General features: G+C 50.3%; 2 protein-coding genes across 6 annotated transcripts in view; both read right to left on the bottom strand.

Annotated features, from left to right (window-relative positions):
- LOC116950563 (protein mono-ADP-ribosyltransferase TIPARP-like) overlaps positions 1–3,402 on the bottom strand; it is a 62,653-nt gene extending 59,251 nt beyond the window's left edge. Inside the window, exon 1 of the mRNA XM_032968442.2 lies at positions 2,903–3,402. The gene's annotated coding sequence lies outside the window, so the exon portion shown is untranslated. The remainder of the gene's footprint in view (positions 1–2,902) is intronic.
- Positions 3,403–5,514: 2,112 nt separating this feature from the next.
- The window catches only part of LOC116950564 (chromodomain-helicase-DNA-binding protein 5-like), a 51,833-nt gene continuing 32,809 nt past the window's right edge, over positions 5,515–24,538 (bottom strand). For 3 of the 5 annotated variants that reach the window (XM_032968443.2, XM_032968445.2, XM_032968447.2), the window contains 15 exons: positions 23,797–23,883; positions 22,888–22,979; positions 22,113–22,246; positions 21,052–21,196; positions 20,542–20,674; positions 19,543–19,664; positions 18,845–19,037; positions 16,810–16,983; positions 15,457–15,627; positions 14,819–14,927; positions 14,097–14,229; positions 13,101–13,296; positions 12,046–12,257; positions 10,414–10,561; positions 5,515–8,728 (listed from right to left, as the gene is read on the bottom strand). In XM_032968443.2, coding sequence (XP_032824334.1) covers positions 8,601–8,728; positions 10,414–10,561; positions 12,046–12,257; positions 13,101–13,296; positions 14,097–14,229; positions 14,819–14,927; positions 15,457–15,627; positions 16,810–16,983; positions 18,845–19,037; positions 19,543–19,664; positions 20,542–20,674; positions 21,052–21,196; positions 22,113–22,246; positions 22,888–22,979; positions 23,797–23,883 — 2,177 coding nt within the window. In that variant the 3' untranslated portion in view covers positions 5,515–8,600. The remainder of the gene's footprint in view (positions 8,729–10,413; positions 10,562–12,045; positions 12,258–13,100; positions 13,297–14,096; positions 14,230–14,818; positions 14,928–15,456; positions 15,628–16,809; positions 16,984–18,844; positions 19,038–19,542; positions 19,665–20,541; positions 20,675–21,051; positions 21,197–22,112; positions 22,247–22,887; positions 22,980–23,796; positions 23,884–24,538) is intronic. The other 2 variants (XM_032968446.2, XM_076072831.1) reach the window with 2 other exon arrangements.

The raw sequence follows: 24,538 nt of genomic DNA, 5'->3' as shown, positions 1-24,538 counted from the left end.
GTGTGTACACTGTGCTATAGGCTGTGTGTGTAACACTGTGCTATAGGCTGTGTGTGTAACACTGTGCTATAGGCTGTGTGTAACGCAGTGCTATAGGCTGTGTGTACACTGTGCTATAGGCTGTGTGTACACTGTGCTATAGGCTGTGTGTACACTGTGCTATAGGCTGTGTGTGTACCCTGTGCTATAGGCTGTGTGTGTACACTGTGCTATAGGCTGTGTGTGTAACACTGTGCTATAAGCTGTGTGTGTAACACTGTGCTAAAGGCTGTGTGTGTACACAGTGCTATAGGCTGTTTGTAACACTGTGCTATAGGCTGTGTGCAACACTGTGCTATAGGCAGTGTGTACATTGTGCTATAGGCTGTGTAACACTGTGCTATAGGCTGTGTGTGTACCCTGTGCTATAGGCTGTGTGTGTACACAGTGCTATAGGCTGTGTGTGTATATATACTGTACTAAAGTCTGTATATTTACGTGTCCGTGTGGGTAGCGTTGGTGCAGCGCTTAGCACACTGAACTACACACTCCTCGAGTTCGACTCCCGACCACGGATAACATCAGTGGGCAGCTGACAATCTAAACCGTCCCTGGGCCTCCGCAGGTGACTCGGCACTGGGAAGACAAAGGCGGCTGTGCGAGCTAACGCCAGCTCTTGTCCCATCAGCTTGTGTAGGCTATACACGGGGGATCTTTATCCAGATTGTCGTTGATGTTTGTGTGTACAGTTGCGTCCTCAATGCGCTTCCGCACTCCAGGCCGCACAAATCTGCGGTGTGCACTGCGCGTTGCTCGTATTGTACGCACAACAGAAGTGGCGGTGACGTCACCGCAGCGCTTGTGCCAGGCTCGGTGCACATCGTACGCCACGTCAAGTGTCGAGGGCTCGCTGGCAGGAGGGCACGGAACAAGGCCCCAATGTGCCTTGGGTTGACCGAGATGACTGGCAAGATGCATCGCCCGTGTTCCGCCCACTGTGCCAACTCGCTGCGTTTTGGACGCCCGGCGCTTCGCTCGTTGTTGTGAGCGTCGCTCCTCCGCCCTCCGCTGTTGCTGGAGGCCAGCACCAGCAGCGTCCTTCGCGAGCCTCTTCCACGGAGGGCCGAACTTGACACCGGCACTACCGGTCCACTCAGCTCCATACTACTGTGTACCACATCAGCTCCATTCTACTGTGTACCACATCAGCTCCATGCTACTGTGTACCACATAAGCTCCATACTACTGTGTACACCATCAGCTCCATGCTACTGTGTACCCCATCAGCTACATACTACTGTGTACCACACATCAGCTCCATGATACTGTGTACCCCATCAGCTCCATACTACTGTGTACAGCATCAGCTCCATACTACTGTGTACCACATCAGCTCCATACTACTGTGTACCACATCAGCTCCATACTACTGTGTACCCCATCAGCTCCATACTACTGTGTACCACATCAGCTCCATGCTACTGTGTACCACATCAGCTCCATACTACTGTGTACCCCATCAGCTCCATGCTACTGTGTACACCAGCAGCTCCATGCTACTGTGTACCACATCAACTCCATACTACTGTGTACACCATCAGCTCCATACTACTGTGTACCCCATCAGCTCCATACTACTGTGTACCACATCAGCTCCATGCTACTGTGTACCACATCAGCTCCATGCTACTGTGTACCCCATCAGCTCCATACTATAGTGTACCACATCAGCTCAATACTACTGTGTACCACATCAGCTCCATGCTACTGTGTACCCCATCAGCTCCATACTATAGTGTACCACATCAGCTCCATACTACTGTGTACCACATCAGATCCATGCTACTGTGTACCCCATCAGCTCCATACTACTGTGTACACCATCAGCTCCATGCTACTGTGTACCCCATCAGCTCCATGCTACTGTGTACCCCATCAGCTCCATACTACTGTGTACCACATCAGCTCCATACTACTGTGTACCTCATCAGCTCCATGCTACTGTGTACCTCATCAGCTCCATGCTACTGTGTACCCCATCAGCTCCCATACTACCGTGTACACCATCAGCTCCATACTACTGTGTACCATATCAGCTCCATACTATAGTACCACATCAGTTCCACGTCCTCCTGTACCACATCACTCCATCTCTTCTCCAGCCCGTGCCGCGCCCGTTTCGCCCCCTCGATCCGGCCGAACAGCGAGCTACGTGACCCAGCCAATGTCGCCTTGCGTACTGCCGCTCACCAATGGAACTGCGCCCCCCAAGCCTTTCAAATATCTTACACGGAGCACACCACGTTACACACACTACACACAAGCCCAACAACGACGCCATGTATTGCAAAGGGCCAATGCCCAAAACGTCGCCTGTGTGTTCCCCTTTCAAGGCCACATTGGGATTGGCGAACGTGTCGCGTTATTTCATTAATCGTGCACCTCCTGCCAACGCAGCAGCATCGTCAAATGATGCGTGCCAGGCTAGGTGCATACATCAGTTCAGTTTGGTATAGCCCTGTGAGCCATCCGGCTCTTGAATCGGGTGCAACCACAACAAACAAACAAAAAACACCACGAACGAGAAGAACATCCTAAAGTGACTATGTGACAATGTGAAACACAGCCAGTAAAATGCACAGAGTTTTCGCATCTAAGCCTATACACACCATACAACATCGTCAACAGCCGTAACGAGTTTTTTTTTAAATAATCGTAGGGGTCCCCGTAAAGTTGTAGTTGAGGTAAATGAAGGGGTCCGCGTTTGACCGTGGGTCCGGCTAAAAGGGGGTTGGGGGAGGTTAAGTTGGGGTTCACGTAGACGGGGTCGAACGTGACGGGAGACGGCAGAGCCGGGCCTTGTTCATCCAGCGGTGGATCGATCACGGCGTGAGTTTGTGCCCACCGACCCCCCGTCACTCACCGGGCTCAGGGGACCGCGGCTCAGCCGCACACTTGAGTGGTGAAGGTTACAGTCCCGGAGCGGGTGCGCGCGTCTCCTCGCCCGGTCTCTTCGACTCTTCTTCACAGACTCCTCCGTTTCTCTCCGCGTATTCCTCCCTCCTTCTCCTCCTCCTCCTCACACCAACGTCTCTTCTTTCACTCCTCTCCCACAACTCTGTTTCTCTCGTTGTTTCTCCTCACCTCGCCCTATCTCATCACCTCTAACCGTCTCCCATCTCAGGCGTGTATACTCTTCACACTCTCGCGTTTGTTCTCCTCCGCTCACTTCCCGCGAGTTTTACCCCCTTCGCAAGTCACCCTTTATAGGTGCAAAGCTAAATTCTGCGTGGCTCGTTACACACACACACGGTAAAGGTTTTTTGTTGTTTAATCCGAGCTCGTAACGTTTCAGCGCCAGCTCCACTTCCAAGGCCTCCGCTCCGGCGCGTGGGGGGACGGGGGGGGGGTGGGAGGCTCTGACTTATATAACCTGGGGAGGGTCGTGACGTCACGCAAGGGCGGGTCACAATAAATTACGTCATCGCGCGCGGGTTGTGGCGCGGGAGACATTGAGCGGTTGAACGTCACGACGCAAATGAGCAAAATGCGAAGACGTCACGACGCACTGGAAGGGAGAACGCGGCGACGTCATGACGCACGGGGGTTGACGGAGAACGCGGCGACGTCACGACGCACGGGGGTTGACGGAAAACGCGGCGACGTCACGACGCACGGGGGTTGACGGAGAACGCGGCGACGTCACGACGCGCGGGGGTTTACGGAGAACGTGGTGACGTCAGTACGCACGGAGGGGGGTTACGGAGAACACGGCGACGTCACGACGCACGGGGGTTGACGGAGAACGTGGCGACGTCACGACGCACGGGGGTTGACGGAGAACGCGGCGACGTCACGACGCACGGGGGTTGACGGAGAACGCGGCGACGTCACGACGCACGGTTCGCAACGAAATGGACGGAATCCGTTGACGTCACAACACAAGTGTAACGAGGGTGCGGTGTGACGCCTTTACGCAAGGGCGTTCGTCGTGACGCATGGGGGGGGGGGCTTAAAAGCGCGTGCACTGCACGTGATGCCGTCATGACGTACAAGGCCTTTACATGACGTCATGCCGTGGGTTTTTTTCCCCATGCCTCAAGGTTCAGGTGCAGCAGGGCCGGGCGTGGTCACGACGCACGATTACAACATCAAGCGCATGTTGAGTTGCCTTCACGTAACGGTTTTGTCATGCAACGTTCAGGCTTCTGGAGTGTTCGGAGCAGGATGCGAGGCTTAAACACCGACACACAATACAAACGGGACGACACGAGGGGGAATCGAGTCCTTTAATATGACGCTAGGGAACCGAGTGCAGCCCAAACGATGGAAACGTGATGACGTAACAACGCGATGACGTAACAACGCGATGACTTCACGAGACAGTGGCGTACAGACGTTCTGCATGACGGGCGCCACGTGATGTCATAGCTAAACAGGCACGTCATGGCGAGCAGTGGGAACGTTCCGACAAGATGACGTCAGGACGAGGCTTTGTGACGTCATTGCGGAGATGTTGATTTAGGCAATGGCGAGGCGTTAACAAATGAGTCATTTCGACAATTAGGGAGTCAAAAACGCCCGTAATGACAAATAGTGTGAGAAACCGCACGGGCAATTAGTAACGTGAATGAGAAATTCCAGATTCACTGCTGCCAAATATTCCCCCCATGGACTCGCCCTCTCCTGTCTCTCCCCTCTCATCTCACTCTACCCCCCCCCTCCCCACGCTCTCTCCTGCCTCTCCCCTCTCATCTCACTCTACCCCCCCCCCCCCACGCTCTTCGTTCAGTGATGGGAGGGGGGGGGGTCGCTTCCTCCTCTGCTGCTCCCATTGGGTTCTCGTGAACGCGTACAGCCCTTGTGTCAATCCACTGCTGGATGAGGGTCCCCCACGCCGCACGGATTGTGGGTTCTTGACCCATTTACCACGTTGCTCAGTGGATGTTCAAGGTATCGACGTTGGTGCGCATGGCTATTGCTGCACCGCCCTCTGCCGACAGAATATAGACGTCAAAGATTTCGTACGACGTTACATAGTATTAAACTATTGTGGACGGTGAATGAATTATTCATTTCTTGTTTTCCAAGGATGACGATCGTTTTAATGATTGTGTCAATTACTGCTGATATTAAATTGACGTTAACCACGTTTAACATTCCATCGTAAGTCAGTGCGCGTTGCTTGTCGACGAGTTGAGAATAACTGGCAGCCAAATGAGGGAAGAGAGAGGCGTCCACCTTCGAGATGGAGTGACGAAATGGACCCCTGAGCAGGAAGGTGCTCGATGAAATTGCAACATCGCGGATCCACGGAGGGATGGCGGCAGCTTGGCTCGGGCTCCATCCAGCAGCGGATTGAGATTATTTTTTCCCGACGGATGACGCTCCAATCAGCACGGTTGTATACGTAGGGTGCTGAATAAGTTCAACACGCGTACATGCATGCTAAAGACGGACCAAGTCGACCCTGGAGAAGCAGACCCACCTCAAAAAAATCCAGACCACCTAAAAACTGAAATGCGTCGCAGGTGGTTACTTTTGAAAAACTTATTTTATTTTGGCCATCCCAAGTTGACAACGCGGTTAAAATCCCTCGTACAATCCTCCCAACACATCCGACGTCTCTCTAGGGATTTTACGACGAGATGCTACTAAGTTTCAGCAATATATACAGTGTTGTGGTTTTATTAATAACTTCCAGCAACCATGTCTCACCCCTCCGCCCCCCCCAGTATCCATTTCCATTCTTGACCAACTCGCCAAATAACACCCCCCAACCCCGCCACACAAAGCTAGTTTAACCTCCTCGCCATTATTATAAGCGTTGGGTATCCTCCAGTAGCTCAAACTTCCGTCATATTTCATATGGAGGAACAACGCAAACAGGGCTTTTGGTAAATTTCACAATTTTTTTGACCTTGTTTAAGATCAGAGATAACTTTTACGATGTATTCTGCAGATTTTCACGCAGATACAGCAGCAGTTGCAAACGAGGCAGGTGGTTTTAAACTAAACTTTCATTTAATTTAACCAGGTATTGGCCCCCCCACTGAGCAACGTAGCTTTTTATATTTTTTTATGAAGTGGCCTGGCCTATCACACACGAAAGCTCAACGCAGTAGCTTATCATGCGGATATTTATAGCAGCCAAATACTTTATAAACGAGTTTCTATTGGAGTTAAGTTCAAGGATGCTGCCACCTTTAGCTTCCAGAGAACACGGGGCGACACCTGGAACCTTAAATTGAATTGAAGGCCCAATATATATTCGATTCATTTAACCCAATGACATTGCCGTATTTGCAAAGACCTATTGGGAATTTCGCTTAATATTTTCACCGAGGGGGAAGTTTTAAACTTACGTTTGAGTTCATTTCTGCAACATGACTTGCGTCTATTTCTTAAACAGACTCCAAATTGTAGGTCTCCTTTAACAGGCGAGGTTGATGACGAGCACTAAAAAACACAAACTAAATACATCAAATGAAAAATCTGAACTCGGCGAGCAAAGAAAACAGCCACTTGCTTGGTCTACGTACGAATTCAATCCGATGCTGTTATCAGTTATTACAATAACACGACGACGATATTCACGCACAAAGAAACGTGGTATCGGTAGTTTTCATTTGGAATGGGACCTAACGGCAGTCCACCTGAGTCCTGGTACCGATAAATTCGCGCACGAGGGAGGGAGGGTTCCACGTGGCCCAGGCACACGGCACGACCTCCAATTCTGCACCCGATAAAAGAGCACGACCTAGTGAAGAAAAAGTAGCGACAAATACACGCGCGACGCCCCCCCCCCACCGCGCACACACACACACGCATCCACGTGCTCCACCAGATGTCTCGCCAACGTCCGTCCGTCACCAAACGTCGTTGTAAAAACGGACGCGCTTGTTCAACGTTCACTAAGAAAAATCGCGTACACTATCATTTTCGCATGCCGTGCATTGCCGTTGCACGACGCCCTGACCGGGGGGGGGGGTGGGGAAAGGGGGGGGGGCTGGACACGTGTAGAATTTCTTTTTACAGGAAAAAGTTGTTTCTTTTTTAAATAAACACACGTTGTGCGTAATGAGATTTCTCGAGCCGTTTTAAACTTGAGACAAACTCTGGATTGGGAGCGACTTGGCAGAACATCCCCCATTTAGCGTCATCCCCCCCACCCCATCCACTGCTTCGCACAGCGCCTGGGGGTGAGAAGCCGCGGCAAGGTGAAATAACAAAATCGATGCAGACCGACGGACGCTCAACAGACTCAATTCCTGTTGGTGGAAAGGCAGTTTTCCACTGACACTTGGTCGCAAAACAACCCAGTCGGCTTTCTCACATGTTTATTGTTTGCCAGAAATAAAAATAAAAACATGGGGAAAATGCCTTCCTGAAAATTCATCAATCAGGCCACTTCATGGTTTGGGTGGGTGATAAACTTAACAAAAATAACAATAATAATGTAATAACATTTTGTACAAGACGACAATACCATGCTGATATCGATGTCATTTTTTATGATGGGGGGGATACTCAACAAAGTATGTTTTGGTAAAAATTAAATCCATCGCCGAAACGAGCGGCTCCCTTGCAAAACCCTGTCTCCACATCCAAGAGGCAACGGCAAAACAGCATGGAGTCCACAATGCAGTGCAGAGACAACGGCAGCAGCAGCAGAAAATAAAACGAGGACCAAAAACAGATATCGAGACGCAGCCTGAGAGTTGCCGGACTCCCCAAAAAGTCACTTAAAGAATCGCCACTTTTGACAACAAAAAAAGTTTGTAACGATCTGCAAATCTCCTCCGGTTTGATTGCCACAAATGTGTGTGGGGTGGCGGGGGGGGGAGGCAAGTGAAGGGAAAATTTTACGCAAGTGCAGACCACGAGCAATAAGCCCTAAGAATTGCGAGGTTTGCTCAAGTCTAGTCGGGTATGAACAATGCGGAACCATCCGATTACCACGTTTGACTATGTATGGTGCAAAAGAGTTCAGCATACATAAGCCATAAGAGCCTCAGGAATTACCCCTGAACCGTATTCCGAAAGAGGACTGGGATAGAGTCGATGAAACTCCGGGATTAACAGTGAAGCAACACGATTTTAGTTCTTGGGAGATTTCGGAATTTATAGTGAACCCGAAAAACATCTTGCGGGCACCTTAAGTCTGGTTCAGTGAGCATCACAAATCAAGACAGAACCCTAATAAATAAAAGAGTTTTCCTTGGGCTCTTAAAAGCAATCACTTTATTACGATTGTGAATTGGCGTCGTAGTGTAATTGTCGTATTCAAGACCGTTGTGAACAGCCACTGCTGCAAACTTCCGAGAAGAACCCCAAATAAAATTGGGTGGACAAACGGAAACTTACATTGGACACTCCCAGTGAATTACAAAAAGTTGGCAGCTGCAAGATAGAAACAGAACGCTGACGAAGAGAGATGAGCTAGAGAAGGGAGATAAGAATGAGGAAAAGGGGGTATAGAAGTGAAGTGTGAAGGTTGGAGACAGACAACACAAGGAGAGAATCACAAGCTGGCCTTTCTCAAGCCTCCGACAAAACTGAAGGTAGCTAGCTCTCCTCCGTTTCTTCTTCTTCTTGCACGCGGCTTCATTCAGTGCGAATTAATCGAGACAGATGACGACGTCGCTGTTGTTCCCCTTCTTGTCCGCGCCACCGCTCACCCCCCCCTCCTTCGAGGAGCTGTCCACAGCCCCCCCTTTCTTATCTGTGCCGGACATCCCGTTCACAGCTGTGGGCACAGAGGCAAAGACGGTAAAAGATTGGGAGGGCGGATGGGAACATGAAATATTCCAGACAAGAAGCTGGGCTACACCAGCCTTGCATGTGATAAACCTAGAAAGATAGTTGCATCTCAAATGCCCTTCCAGTCATAATAAGCTTGGGTTGTAATTGAGTGGATGATGGATGGATGGGAGAGTGGATGATGGATGGATGGATGGGAGAGTGGATGATGGATGGGTGAGTGATTGGATGATGGATGGATGGATGGGTGCGTGGATGATGGATGGATGAGTGGATGATGGATGGATGGGTGAGTGGATGATGGATGGATGGGTGAGTGGATGATGGATGGATGGGAGAGTGGATGATGGATGGATGGGAGAGTGGATGATGGATGGATGGGAGAGTGGATGATGGATGGATGAGAGAGTGGATGATGGATGGATGGGAGAGTGGATGATGGATGGATGGGAGAGTGGATGGATGGGTGAGTGGATGATGGATGGATGGGAGAGTGGATAATAGATGGGAGAGTGGATGATGGATGGATGGGAGAGTGGATGATGGATGGGTGAGTGGATGATGGATGGATGGGAGAGTGGATGATGGATGGATGAGTGAATGATGGATGGGAGAGTGAATGATGGATGGGAGAGTGGATGATGGATGGGTGAGTGGATGATGGATGGGACAGTGAATGATGGATGGGTGAGTGGATGATGGATGGGTGAGTGGATGATGGATGGGTGAGTGGATGATGGATGGGTGAGTGGATGATGGATGGGAGAGTGGATGATGGATGGGAGAGTGGATGATGGATGGATGGGTGAGTGAATGATGGATGGATGGGTGAGTGAATGATGGATGGATGGGAGAGTGAATTATGGATGGGTGAGTGGATGATGGATGGGTGAGTGGATGATGGATGGATGGGTGAGTGGATGATGGATGGATGAGTGAATGATGGATGGGAGAGTGAATGATGGATGGGAGAGTGGATGATGGATGGGTGAGTGGATGATGGATGGGTGAGTGGATGATGGATGGGAGAGTGGATGATGGATGGGAGAGTGGATGATGGATGGATGGGTGAGTGAATGATGGATGGATGGGAGAGTGAAATATGGATGGATGAGTGGATGATGGATGGATGGGTGAGTGGATGATGGATGGATGGGTGAGTGGATGATGGATGGATGGGTGAGTGGATGATGGATGGGTGGGTGATTGGATGATGGATGGATGGGAGAGTGGATGATGGATGGATGAGTGAATGATGGATGGGAGAGTGAATGATGGATGGGAGAGTGGATGATGGATGGGTGAGTGGATGATGGATGGGTGAGTGGATGATGGATGGGAGAGTGGATGATGGATGGGAGAGTGGATGATGGATGGATGGGTGAGTGAATGATGGATGGATGGGAGAGTGAATTATGGATGGGTGAGTGGATGATGGATGGGTGAGTGGATGATGGATGGGTGATTGGATGATGGATGGGTGATTGGATGATGGATGGGTGAGTGGATGATGGTTGGATGGGTGAGTGGATAATGGATATATGGGTGAGTGGATGATGGATGGGTGGTTAAGTGAGTGCGTGGGTGGATAAGTAGGTGGTGGATGAGTGAACAAGTGGACAAGAGGGTGGGTGGGCGAGTTGAGTAGGTGAACAGAGGTGTGAACCCTACCCGTGGCGTATGGCCCCGCTGGCATCTGGCTGAAGTTGATGACCCCACCCTGGGCCCCAGGAAGGCCACTGGGAGCCCGGCTCACTGGGGGGGTCCCGTTACCACCCCCCACTGCCCCTCCCCCTGCAGTGCCTCCACCCCCAGCCTGCTGGCCGTTACACGAGACAGACAGAGACATTCGAGTGTCAGCGTATCCACGGAAAAATGAAGACGCAAGCCAAAGAGCAAACAGCTGTTGTCATACAGTTCACTCAGTTTTCCAAAAGCAGATTCACTGCACCGACAGAAAAAAAACGAATAAAATATTAACAATGGGGGGTAAAAGCTCATTCACACCTTGTATGTGCTTACTGGTTCTATTATTAACTGATTACACACATTCCAAGTTAGCGTCGTTGTTGAGAATATATATAAAACAAAATGAATAATCATACGTCTCATTGACAAATGAAACTATTTACAACCCCATCAGCTACACTGTCTTTTGGGGAGTGCATAGTTTCGGCAGCAGCAGATTCAAGTTTCTTGTTGTGAATCAATGCTGCGGAAACTAAATCTGACCAGAAGGTGAATGAGTTGTGTAAAAAAACAATCTAATTATAATGTGGAGACAGAGATACGTGAAGACGTTTAGTCTACGTACCTATTGTCTAGTGTGTGGGGAGTGGTTATAGCTCGCTGCGCTACGAATCCGGCGACCCGAGTTCAATTCCCACTCACGACCAACACCAGTGACGATTATCTAAATCGGTCCTGGGCCTCCCTCCTAGGTCGACTCAGCCTTAAATGAGTACTTGTGCGGTGTAAACATCGCCAATGGGAGGCAAAGGCGACCGGACGCGATTCTGGCCACCCACCCCCTCGTATGCCGTGCCGACCTTTATAGGTAATAGCACTTGCCCCAACAGTCTGTTAAGGCTACATGGGGGGGGTCTTGATTTGAAGCTTTCGTGACTGCAGGAATCCATACTCTGTGGTTCTTTCGGTAAAGTCACGTAGGAAAAAATATATATATCACGATGCTTCAATCGCAACACAAGCGGTCGTCGTGACTTAACTGAAATAACCAAAGAGTACACATAGGGGGTCTTTGTCTCTTGTCTATCGTGAGCTGTTCCTCAGCTGTGACAGACGGAACCAACTTTCTACGCCTTCACCCCCACGCAACGTAAACACTCTTTTATAGCCCAACTAACATGCGTGTTTATATTTATTGTTCTTATTTTATTACTAAACTATAAGCCACCTGTTCTACCATCGGAGTCAGTGTGTTTACAAAACAAACAGACTCAACATTATTTATCATGGAATAGCTGTTGCTTGCCATATATAGCTGGCGATGGCTGGCGATGGTCTAGCACGCTACACAACTATCTCTGGCTGTGTCCTGCTTCTGTTCGACTCGCTCCAGGTAACCAACTCTGGCCAATTCCACAAAGCTCCTTGCTCCAATTACAGCTAGGTCTGCCTCATTCCGTGCAGCTTTAATCCAATTCAGGCCAGTGCCGGCCAATTCTTAATTGCTCAGGCAATCAGCTCTCGTCTTGCTCGAGCCTTGTCCGGCCATCACCAGACCTAACCCAGCTGCACATCTGTGCAAGGCTACGTGTGGGGGTGGTAGTGGCGCTGTACCTGTGTGGCGCCGGGAGGGGCGGTTGCTTCGCCGCCGCCGCCGCCGCCACCGCCGCCGCCACCGCCGCCGCCCCGGCTAGCGAGCCGGGACAGGATACTGCGCTCCGACATCTGCAGGCGCGCCGCCACCGGCGGGATGCGGGACAGCGTGGATGGCAGACGCGTGACGTCCGCCTTCATGTCGCTCAGTAGCTCCTCCAGCTGGTTCAGCACTGCGGGGGAGGGGACAGGGTGCGGCAGACGCGTGGGGGGAGAGGTTAGAGGTCGAATTGGAGGAGAAATGGGGGGCGGCGGCGGCGGTGGTGGTGGCGGCGGCACGTGGGAGGGAGCAAGGGCGAGAGAGAATGTGAGGTGGCGGCACTAACGAGGAGTCCGTGGTCAAAAGTAGGATGGGGTGAAACCATCACGGGGTCGGATGTTCAGATGTCAGGAGCTGAAGGTGAAGAAACGTGGGGAACGATACTGTTGAAAGGTCACAGGAAGAAATAAAAATGGGGAGCAGGAGCAATGGGGCAATGCTAACGATGGTTTGGGTAGGCGGAGAGAAAGGAGGCGAAAAGGGCCACCTTGTGCATTGTGAGGATGGTTTCATCATTGTTGCCCACGCCTTTTCACGTCACTGTCCCCCCTCGGGTCCATATCTAACATGCTCCGATATCCCAGAAGTTCTGCGTACGGTTCTCCCCATTTCCACTGTATGGCCACACACCCCATAGCCCCGGGTCACCCTATGTTCCCCATGTGTCCAATACCCTTTCTGTAGCACTAGTTTCCCTGTATCCCTTCATCCCCAATGACCCCACCCCCCCTCCCCATGTTTAACGTATCATCTCCCTGTGCCTCCCCATGTCTCTCGTATCTCTCTCCATGTGTCGTTCAAGGCCTCCCCGGTATCCTCGCGTACCCTTGCGCAGCACTGCACTGGGCTGGCTTGATTTCCCACATCACCACCGCCTACGTTGTCTTAATGTATCCCCACCCACCCCATCCCCCCATGCGTCTCTATGCATCTCTCAACATCTCCCCCTGCTGTCTCCGTGCGTCTCTGCGCATACCCTTGTGCAGCACGGCGTTGGCCGGCTTGTTGCCGGAGAGACTCTCCTTGGAGAGGTGTTGGTGGCTCTCTGCCAGACACTCGACCTCGGCGAAGCGAGCGTTGAGAGCCATGGCTGGGTGGCCGGGATCCTGCGTCATGTTGAGGTAGGCGGCGCGGCGCAGCTGCTCCTCAATGACCAGCGCCTGCTCCAGCAGCTGGGGTGGGGGGGGGTTGGTGGTAAGGATGTTAGAGACCGGTGGTGGTCGGTGCGGGAAGATGCAGTGGTTTTTACTTCTGATGTGAAGCTGCTGCTCCAATTTCCATTTGCTTCCTTGCTGTACTTTTCATTTAATTCGCTTTGCTTTCCTCATTTTTGGTGACCCAGGTCACTCTCGCCGAAGAGACTTATTTGTGGTTCTCCGAGTTCTCACCTGGGTTAAACAAAATTAACTTGAACGAAACTAAACATCCTCCCACAGCGAGTCCGAAATTGGGGGACGGCCTGTAAACTTTTCAAACCTCACAAAATCGCATGTTTTGTCAAGTAGGAGTAAAGAATCCGGTTATAATTATGCAAGAACGCTGAAATATAAACAATAATTTCACGGATGAACAAAATCACATTCTTGGGGTCTTTCGGTAAAACCACGTAGATAGAAAAGTAATAAAATAATAAAAAAATATCACGTTTCGATCGCAACACAAGCAATCGTCATTCACCTTATGACAATGACTTGTGTTGCGATCGAAACGTCGTGATATCTTTATTTTTCATTATTTTTATATCGACGTGGCTTTACCGAAAGACCCAAAGAACATTAATTCTTGCAGTCACGAAAGCTTTAAGTCAAGAAAAAAATCATGTTTATCAATATAAATGTTAACTAGCCAAATTTGAACGATATAATCGATAACAATCTCAATAACGATGTATTGCTATAAACAATAGCGTATCAAGGTCGTAAATATATCAAACATAAACAATGCTACGCACGGATCTCCACACCCTGCTCACCTTGAACCTGCGTGCCAGGAACTTGTTCTTCATCTCCTGGAAGTTGCCCTTGCTCATCTCCATCTTGAAGGGCTCGTTGATGACGGCGTAGTGAGCGTCGTTCTGAATGTCCTGCCAGCGTGCATAGCCATGCCTGCCATTCCCAAAGGGGGGTCAAGGCTCAACAATAAAGGACGGACCGACAGGCGTACATACGTAAAATTCTGACCGACAGGCATACATACGTAAAATTCTGACCGACAGCAAAGCCGGCGGACAGAATGACCAATTAATAAACGAGGAGATCCAGAGAGAGAGATTTGGTTTGCGAGAGGATCGACTGGAACAGTAATAACCGGCACATTCAATGATTGTGCGCGTGACCATTTAAAATGCTTGGCTGTTGGCAGGAGGATCATAAAATGACACAAATTTGTCCAGATCATTACATGGTCTAACCCAAAAATCGATTATTAACCAGAACATTTGCTACATAAACGTAAGAGTGAGGACATATGGGACAAATTGGATTAAACGGACAGACGGCAGACAGACTGACAAACCAATGGATCGACTGAGATGAACAGACAAGACAAAACAAATGGACATATGGACAAATGCTTGTTACAATTCACACATTCTCCAACACACGCGTCTTTACACGGCCACGTATTATATTTTTGTAGTGTTACTTTAAAAACGAGAAAGAATGGGACGGCAACGCTCGGCAGACGCAAGGATACGTGACGATGCCGGCGAGCAGCCAGTAGTCGTGCCGCCGGTGCCAGATCTCGTTCATCTTCTTAGATGTCGTCGCGGCTCGCTCCTCGTTCTGCCACAGTGTGTGCAGCTCTGCAGGAGGGAGAGACGGGGAGATTGAGGTGACGTGGGGATGTATGCATAAACACAGGCATGGACACAAAAGGGCATGTACGCATAGGTACACAACGCATTTCACAGCTACGTACGCAAGCATGCACATGCATGAACACTCAAAGCCACGTACAAAAGCACACGCGCAAACAGAGGTTTGCGTACACACACTCGGCTTTAACACCGAGTCAAGCCTGGCACCTCACTCCATCTCCTCTACATCCCACGAATACCAGCATATCCGCACTTGTGTTTGCTAGCCTTTAGCCCTTGGACATCTGTGAAAAAGAGCTTCATAGCTAATCGATTTCTCCAGGATAAATATTGCGATTCTGATTTAGTTCTTGCTTGTCCTACCTAGCCTGCCAGTCCTTTCTCTCGGCCCTGCTATCCCATGCGAAGCACCCGCTTACTCTCGGTTCACTCCTTCGAGGACCCCCCCCCCACCCAACTGCAATCCATCCTCCCCCGTGCTCCGAGCAGTCCACAACGAGCATCCCCCTCTCACCTGTGAAGCCACCGTCGGCGATGTTGAACATGAACTTGGGCTTCTCGGGCCTCTCGTCTTTCTTCTCCTCCTTCTTTTCGTCAGATTTATCTGCGGGCTTTACGGCCGCGGCCGCTGCCGCCACCACCACCTCCTCCACGTCCTTCGTCAGCACCGGCTTCTCCGTGGAGTCTGCACGCGACATTCCGCGAGGAGCAACAATGGCAACGGGGAGGGGAGGGGGGAGGAGAGCGAGCTGTGTTAGAACTTCACAATTTCATTACTTGAAGGAGAGCAGAGGATTGCGGTGAACATCAGGGGTTGAGGGGGGCGGTCCTGCTCAGCGGCGGGTCAAGCAGCCTTCCTCAGCATGGCATCAGGATTGTTGCTAGTGCGATGAGCAGGTGGTGCTGTATGGTCAGAGCACTCGTCCCCTCAGCCAGTGGTGGAAATTCCACAATGATCCCGCGGTGCACAGCCGACTTATCGCACAACCACTGTTGATTTGCCGGGAAGCATTATTTATTTAATTGAGCCATGAACAAATGATGACATTGATGCCAGTGGATGATGACGATTATTATTTGATAATGGGATCAGTCATACCGGACCACAATTTAACTCATTGTGATTGCGATTGAAGTGCTCCGACCGCTACAAAACCATCCCCAAGGATTGTTGTGAAGAGGCAGGAATGAATACCATGACAATGATATTAATATATGGAAAAAATTTTATAGACAAGTGAAGAGCAGGAAATGTTAAAACAATATCACCCATTTCTATCAGGCTTCTAACAATTCTCAACCCACACAAGCACTTGAGATGTGGTGCCATGATTCAAATTAGGATTCGATGGAAGAATCAATTCTTTTTTAAATTCAACAAGTACCCTTTTTCTGTCTCAATTGTTATTGTATTTGTAGTGGTTTAATGTCGTGCTTGTACCAGTCTCCAGTGATGACGCCTAACGATGAAAAAGCTCATTGGATTCTTCCAGTCTAAGTAAAGATTCCGATGCAACCGCATTGGAGCGAGCCATGCGGTTTGAAGGTTCGCATATGTGCCAAATCGGTTGAATCGCAACGAAAATCCAACTAGATTTGATTATCGATTGCAAAAGTCAACGACGATTGCCAAAAAAAACTAACGAAAATCAACTGACAAACCCAACGTGAATCGTATGCTTTGTGGTTTGCCTACCGCACATAGTTTTGAACTTCCAAAAAATCACCGTCACCCACAAACCCACCACGAACAACCACCACCCAAACAACGCGACCACTGCCGCCCTGCCCCAACCCAAGAGACAGAAAGGCGGAGGGAGAGACAGGTCAAAGGTTGATTAAAGGGGATCGTGTCGGTTCTCTTAACCTTTGCTCCCGTCACCCTCCCTCTCCGGGGCAGCTGCCTCCGTGTCTGTCCCCTCCTTGGGCGCATCCGTGCTCTTTTCCGCCGGCTTTTCCGCCGCCGGACTTTCCGCCGCCGGCTTTTCCACCGGAATTTCCACCGGATTTTCCGCCGGTTTTTCCTCCGATTTGCTTTCGGCTGAACGGGGGGGCAAGGAAGGTCGACGCGCAAAAAGGAGGTCGCGGCGTATGAATTATAAGCGGCACACGGATGGGTGAACGTAAAAAAATAATTGAATTAAACAAACAAAAAAATCACACATTCGGGTAAAGGAGGACACAACCCTAAACAGCTCATGTTATTTATGCGCCAGACTCGCAGCTTGGCTGTCCCCCATGAACGTAAAAACTTTGTTCGTGGTCAAAATTTTTTTTTAAAGTCGTGGTTATGTGATTATCAAGAAAGCCATCATATATACTGCGGTCTACTATCGTCGTTGCCATGCGTGGTGGGAGCCGAAATTGTGGGGGACGAGCACTAAAAAGCTACAATGGGGATTGTGGGAGCAGGCCACGTTGATCCAATGAGACTCAATGGGCGCCGAAAATTTTGAAAACAGATGGCGGTGTTGGGGCTCTGGGAGGTGAATGGAAGGGGGCGTAAAAAGCAAATTCACAGTTTTGTCATTTCACGGCGGCAAAAATAAACGACCACACTGGCTCTGGGCCGTATTGATTTAGTGACTAAACAAAACGGCACTCTCAACTGTTATCGGGGTTGCGACTTCCTCGAAAAAAATAACAATAAAACGGTCGAGAGTTTTACCTTCAGAAAAATTCTGCTGCATCCATCTTTTGGCGAACGAAAGGAGAGTACGCAGCTAATACGATGTTCTAGTTTTATCTAGCGTCGTTCAGACAAAATTGGCATCTCAAAACACCTGGTAAATTTGTAATGCACGCAGTTTCCGCACCGAGGCACGGGAAACCACGGGACGAGCAAAACGTGCCAAACTGTTGCCCAAGCTCCATGGTCCTGTACTCGGATGTTTGGCTAACACTGATGAGCCTTAATCAAGGTAAATCCCATCGCTGTGCTCCATGCAGCAATGTACCCATGGGCGTCTTTCTTCTGTTGCCTAAAGGACTCAACATAATCTCTCAGTGGGTAAAACTCACCGTTTTATTTTATTCCAATGCTTTTTTTTTACAATTATAAATGTCAATGAAGCAGCAATGTTATATTTTACAGGTTAACAAGCCAGCAAACTAAAGCAAAATAAACATCAGCTGGCACCATCATGGCAAGCAAGGTCAAGCATGCACGCGGGTGCAGACAAAGTTCGGAAATTAACAACGCCGTTGCTTCACGTTGGATGAGTGTTGCAAAACAAGAGTCCGCTGGGCAGTGTTTTTAAAAAAATAATAAACGCACGAGTGAGCAGGTGAAAATGAAAAATAAAAAGCAGGGACGTTGAATCCAGGACCTCAGCAGTGTAAGTTTCCACGATGAACCCCTGAATTGTGACACCTTGAGAACGAGTGCTGGAACTCATAAAATTTCAGCAATGCAGGCTGTTTTATTTGTGATTTGCTTACCTTTCCTATGTTAGACTATGGTTATTTCGGTAAAGTCACGTCGATAGAAAATAAAAAAATAGATCATGATGTTTCAATCGCAACAACAAGCGGTCGTCTTCAGGTATTTGTTGTTATTACTTACCCGCCCCTACTCAACGTCTGTGAAAAAAAAGCCGCATAGCTCATCGAATTCCTCCTCCAGTATAAATAAATATTCCGATTCTGAGGTCGGCAACTGAGCGAAGACCCTGAGCCAGTTGGATGCGATGAGACCTTGTAAGAGCGGTCCCGTGGAAGGACGTTTTTACTGTATTGCAAGACGACGCATAGCCAGGTAGCAGTGATGAGCCTGAGAACTGTCCTTTGAGGTTAGGTGTCGACTTGACCGTGGATTATCTGGTAGAAGGAAGAAAGCGATGGCGATAGGCGCTGGCGTTTTCAGCTTCATGCCGTAGCCCGGCAACACCATGGGTTCTTACCGGGTGCCTCTGCCGGCTCGGTCTTTATCAGCTCTTCCTCCTCCTCTTTCTCCACGGTTGCTTCTTCTGCTGCTGCAGCATCGGCGGTGTCAGTCTTCTCGCTCTTCTCCAGCTGCAAGGTCGTGGGGTCGGAGGGCTCGGCTGAAGGGGTCGGGGATGCCGAGGGGGTGGGCTCCTCTGGAGGCTTTGCTGCCTGCACGGGGTACACGATGGAAGGCGACCGCAGATAGAGAGAGAAGTGGTCAGAGTCACAACAATAAGTGGCTAGCAGGTTCATAATGGGTTGTGTTGGGAGACATTTGAGCCAGCATTGCTGGCATAGCTATCGAGGGAGTGGGCAGGTGGTGCGACTGCATTGACAACAAAGGGGCGGATCGTTAGCCACCAGGTGATTAAGAGGAGAGGGGGGCTGGGAGGGATGTGAAATTGGATAGTGGGGCAGCCCCCCATTTCATTACTTGCACCAGGGTCCATACACAACCATGCTACACCTCTGGCTACACCACTGGCCGGGACCACTGGGAATCTCGGGGATCAATTTGGGTGTCTCCCCGCTCTCTCTCTCTCTCACGGAGTTCGTAATTGGGTTTGAGAGCCCCAGGCCTGGGTGTCTCTGCTCAAACATGCGTGAAGCCAACTCTTTTTATCCACTGGCATGCTCGAAGACATTTGGGAGATTGCAAGATCAGTGACAGTACCTCAGTCTCCATTGGCTCTTCCTTGCTTGCTTCGGCTTCCGTGGGTTTCTCAGCGGGCGACGCTGTGTCAGTGGCAGGAGTGGCCGGCTCGCTCACAGCCTTGTCCACCGGAACCGGTGTGGCTGTGGTCACATCACATATATGGGACACGTTTATTCCAGGTATACACGTGTGCGCGTGTGAGCATGTATACAGAGGTCGACTCAACTTCAAATGAGTACCTAGTGTGGTGTGAAAAGATCAGCACTAGGGAGACAAAGGCAGCCGGGCGTGGTGCTGGCCATTCACTCCCACGTTTGCAGTGCTGGCCTTCATAGGTGCCCACCAACAGCACTTGCCCCAACAGTCTGTTACAGGCTAGATGGGGGGGGTCTTTGTCTTTTCCGTTTGTGCATGCGTATACAGGCTTCCCTCGCTTTATACAGGTTTGGTTTGTGCAATTTGGCGTACACGCGGGGTTAACCATATTTCTACCCAAGATTCCCGAGGGGATGCGGTTTGATTTCACTCACATGCAGCTATGCGGTCAAGACGTTGGACAACATTGTGAGTGCACCGTTTGCTCTGATCGACAAGCAGCCGTCTCGTGCCGCGTTGCGCGCCCTTTTGTTGGAATGCATCGACCGCATAAGGCAAGCGAAACCTGCATAGATACGAGCGCGTGCCAGTGTATATGTGGCGCATACATCTCCGTGCATGCGTGTGCATGAACATGCAAGCGTGCGCGAGTGGGGAGCGGGAGTATAGCGACTAGCACGCTGCTGCGCTACCAACCCTTGAGCGACTCGGCAGGTTTACGAGGAGTAGTGCCTGTTGAGTGTGCACGTGCGCTGCAATGCGTTTGGATGTCGGCACATGTGCGTGATTTAATGCACTGGGGGATCAGAGGGGGGCTGGTGTGCGTAATGTTTGCGCGCGAGTGCGTTACTCAGCAGGTTTGGATGGGGTTTGTGCGCGCGTGTGTGTATCGTCGGCGTGGCATGTACGACCGGTACCCACCGGGTTTGGAGGGTGCCGGAGTACTGGCCTGGCTGTCCACGGGCGAGGGTGCTACCTTCTTCACCTCCATGCCCTCTGGAGGCTTGTGTTCGGGCATGCTCCACTTGCCGTTCACACACTCAAACTCTTGCACCTTCGCCCACGACACGATGCGGGTTAGAACAAGCGACAACCTGGGAACTAAATACCCACAACACCGTGTGTGTGTGTGTGCTGGCCACACAGAAGTGGCAAACATGAGCCCAAGTCATGTATATTTGAGATATTGATTTTAGTAAAAAAAAAATAGTATATTCCATCAAACTTCACCGTCATCGTCAACATCATCAATAGATCATTACTGTAATATCGCCTCACCATGAAAATTGCCAACCACGCTGGCTCTCATCATCATCATCAAAATAATGATCATATGAATCATTCTAATATTATCATCAGTCATTGTCTCGTCAAGAATCTCTTCACCGCCATCATCTCGTCGGGGGTGGGGGGGGGGGTGTGCGTTCACACCTTCTTGCGCACGAGAGACATGACGCCGATGCGGGTGAGCACGTGCTGACGGGACAGCCCCTCGCGCGGGACACCATCTGCAAACGTCTCTGCTCCGTCCGCACCCGGCTCACACAGGTGTCTCATGAACAGAGACACGTACGCCCTGGTGAGACACGGTGGGGGGGGCACACAGGGAGATAAGCTTATTTACACTGGGGTTTCATGACATGAGATGTACACTCTGCAGATACGGGAGGGAAGGAAGGGAGACAAGCACGTTACTGGTGTCTCAAAGACAACTGCCATGGAGACAAACGAAAGACCAAGGAACGTCGGCTGGCACACAAACACAAATATACTGCAGTGGGGCATACATCGGTACCGTGAGGAGGAATGTACCTCCCATATTGGTGTCTGTGTACGTGCGAAAATCTGCACATGCGTCTATATGCGTTTGTCATTGTGGGGAGTGGAAGTGCAGCGGTTTGCATGCTCCGCTACAAGCTGCACGGCCCAAGTTTGCTTACTGGCCAGGACTAACCCCAGTGGAGAATAATGTTAACCAATTCTGGACCTCCCCAATGTTGACTGCTTCAAAACCAACCTGAATCAGTATCTTCACATCAGTACTGGGGAGACAAAGGTGGGCGTGCGTGGTTCTGACCACAATACCCCACCGCGTATCGCGCGGTCCTTCAAAGGTGCTCGCTAACAGCACTATCCCAAACAGACCATGTGAGCTACAAGTCGGATGCGTGCGTGTACGTTCTATAATTCAGGCGTGCTGCAGGCACGTGCAAGCTACGATGATGGTCGCTTTGTCCCGTGAAGCCTTTAAGAGCTAAGGTCGGCCCTCCTGCCCGCCCTCCATGATTCACGGATTCAACATTGCTCTGTGTCAAAACCAGGGTGACCGCGTCCACTGCTGGAGACCGGGTCGAGGCTGGGCATGACACACTGTGGTGCGTGCAGCAACAAGTGTGCGTGCGCGTACACGAGTGTGCGTGCGCGTACACGAGTGTGCGTGCGCGTACACGAGTGTGCGTGCGCGTACACGTTACACCTGCGAGCTCGCATACCTGAACTCGCGCTCACTCTTTCCACGGAGGTCTCTCACAAGCCACTGGGAGCCGAACGCGTCCTGCGGAGGCATCCCATAGCGCATGATCGCGTTCAGGAACGCCTTGCGCTGCCGTGCGTTGAAGCCCAGCACCTGTGCAGTGGAGGGGGCGGGGAGGGCGGGACGAGCGGATCAACAAAACACCCAAGCCTCACAACTAACAATATTCAAAAGAGGTTTTTTGATATTGGTCACGAAAGCCTACATGTTAAACTAACAACTCTGCCACTTACACAAGCTCCCCGGGCCTAACACTCATCCTCCCCCTAACACACTAGAAACAGTTCCGCTCCTCCCATGTGCTCACTCCCTCTATGTACCCCTCACTCTATGCCAGGACTTGGGGTCAATTATAGTGGACGCCACAGTGGAGAGATGTTAACTACCTCGCCTGGTATACAGGACGTGGGTTCGATCCCAACCCTGACGCCTGCTGCTGTATATTTGGAGTTTGCATGTTCTCCCTTTGGTTGCGTGGATTTTTCTCCGGCTCCTCCGGTTTTCCCTCCACATTGAGAAACATGCGTTTACAAGTATTTGGCGACTATAAATATCCACAAAAGCCACTTCGTTGGGCTATAATTTGTGGCCAGGTCACTTCTGAAAAATAACTACATAGCTCAGTGAGCCTTACCAGGTAAACTAAAAAATAGTCTAGTTATAATTACAATTAGTGTCACTGCAAATCATTATCCATTGCCCATGAACACCCCCCTTGCCCCCACCCCATGTACCTCAATGTTCCCTCCGACGCGGGCGAGTAGAGGGGGGAGCGGTTTGTCGCGCTCATTCTTCAACTGGCGCTTGGATTGGCGTCGTCCGCCGCCTGCAAAAACCGAACGCGAAACATTTTACCAACGAGCGCCGCATGGGCAGCGCACACACACACACACACGGGAGGATGAGGATAAACTGGTCCACGTCACAGGAACGTGGGTGCTTTCCACAGCCGGCTCAGAACTGCCAATAAACGAGCAAGAGAGCAGAAGAATGAGATCATCAACTTGATGACGAAAGTTGATTGGAGAGTTGATCAACACGTGAGAAACCGAAAGAGCGAACGGACAAATCACAAAACAGGCTAATTCAATCAAGAAAAGAAAAACAAATGAGTAAACATTAAAGGAAAGAATATTAACAGATAAATTAATACTCTTTGGGTCTTTCGGTAAAGTCACGTAGATAGAAAAATAATAAATCACGTTTCCATTTGCTTGTGTTGCGATCGAAACGTCGTGATTTATTTTAATTTTTCTATCTACGTGACTTTACCGAAAGACCCAAAGAGTATGAATTCCTGCAGTCACGAAAGCCTTAATTCAAGGTAAATTAACTTAATGAGCGAGTTTAAATGAGAAAGTCATCTAACAAGTGAACCACAAGTGAATGCACGAATGACCAATGAGCAAACCAAGGAAAGAGAATGCTTGTCAAACCTCAAATTAATGAGCGACTCATTTAATCGAGCGAGCTTTATAATGAAGGAATGCATGGAGAAAATGTACGAGATATGGAGTGAACATCAAACAATTTAACAAGTAGATAATCGAGAGCGATTGATTGAGCGAATAATCGAAAGAGCGAAAAAGCTGATTGAGTGATTAAGCGAATGAGTGAGCCTTGCAACGAATGAGTGATCGGACCTTCTGGTCTCTCCTCGAAGTCTTCGTCCTCCTCCTCGGAGCCCACCGAGTAGTCTGACTGGTTGTCCGACAAATCGTCCCTCCAGTCTGAAACACGATAGACACACGGACACCTCAAGGCTCGTCCATCAGCCAGCGTCCCCTTGTGGTCGTCTCCAACTAAGGGTCCGCGCCCCCCCCCCACCCGCTGTCCCCTCGTCATGTCTCAAAGACTACGTCCACCACGTGTGCAGGAGCTAGATGGATTGTTACATCGCTGGACCCATGGGAGATGGCGACGGCATGGGGAGGCCTTCATCCAGCAGTGGATTAATCTAATGCCTTATAATGATGTAGTCATGTCCACAAAACCTGTAAACCCCCCTCCCCCCATGTTTCCTGTGCTCAACGTCGCCATGCATCTCCATGTTCCCCACGTGGAGCTCCATTCCACGTCCGTCCGTAGTTTCTACACAACATTGTAGTTACTCCTGCTCATGTTTCCACCTCATGTCCTCACCTACTTGTACCCATGTCTGTGCCTTCAAGGCCTCATCACGTACCACATTTATATAACTGGCCTGCTTGAACGTCTCTCCCCCCCACACCCCCATTGTCCCCATCACCATCGTCCCCAACCACCCCCCCCCCCCCCATGTCTTCTCGTGTTCCAGCGACTCGCCGTGCAGGCCTTCAACTATCCGCATCTCCCGTTTCCTCTCAAACTTCCTTTAACCTCCTGTCCCTCCCTGTGCATTGTCAT

This window comes from Petromyzon marinus, chromosome 39, assembly GCF_048934315.1.
Source record: "Petromyzon marinus isolate PM22_M1 ecotype Great Lakes invasive population chromosome 39, UKy_Petmar_22M1.pri1.0, whole genome shotgun sequence".
Lineage (NCBI taxonomy): Eukaryota > Metazoa > Chordata > Hyperoartia > Petromyzontiformes > Petromyzontidae > Petromyzon > Petromyzon marinus.
This window is presented reverse-complemented; position numbering and strand designations above follow the sequence as displayed.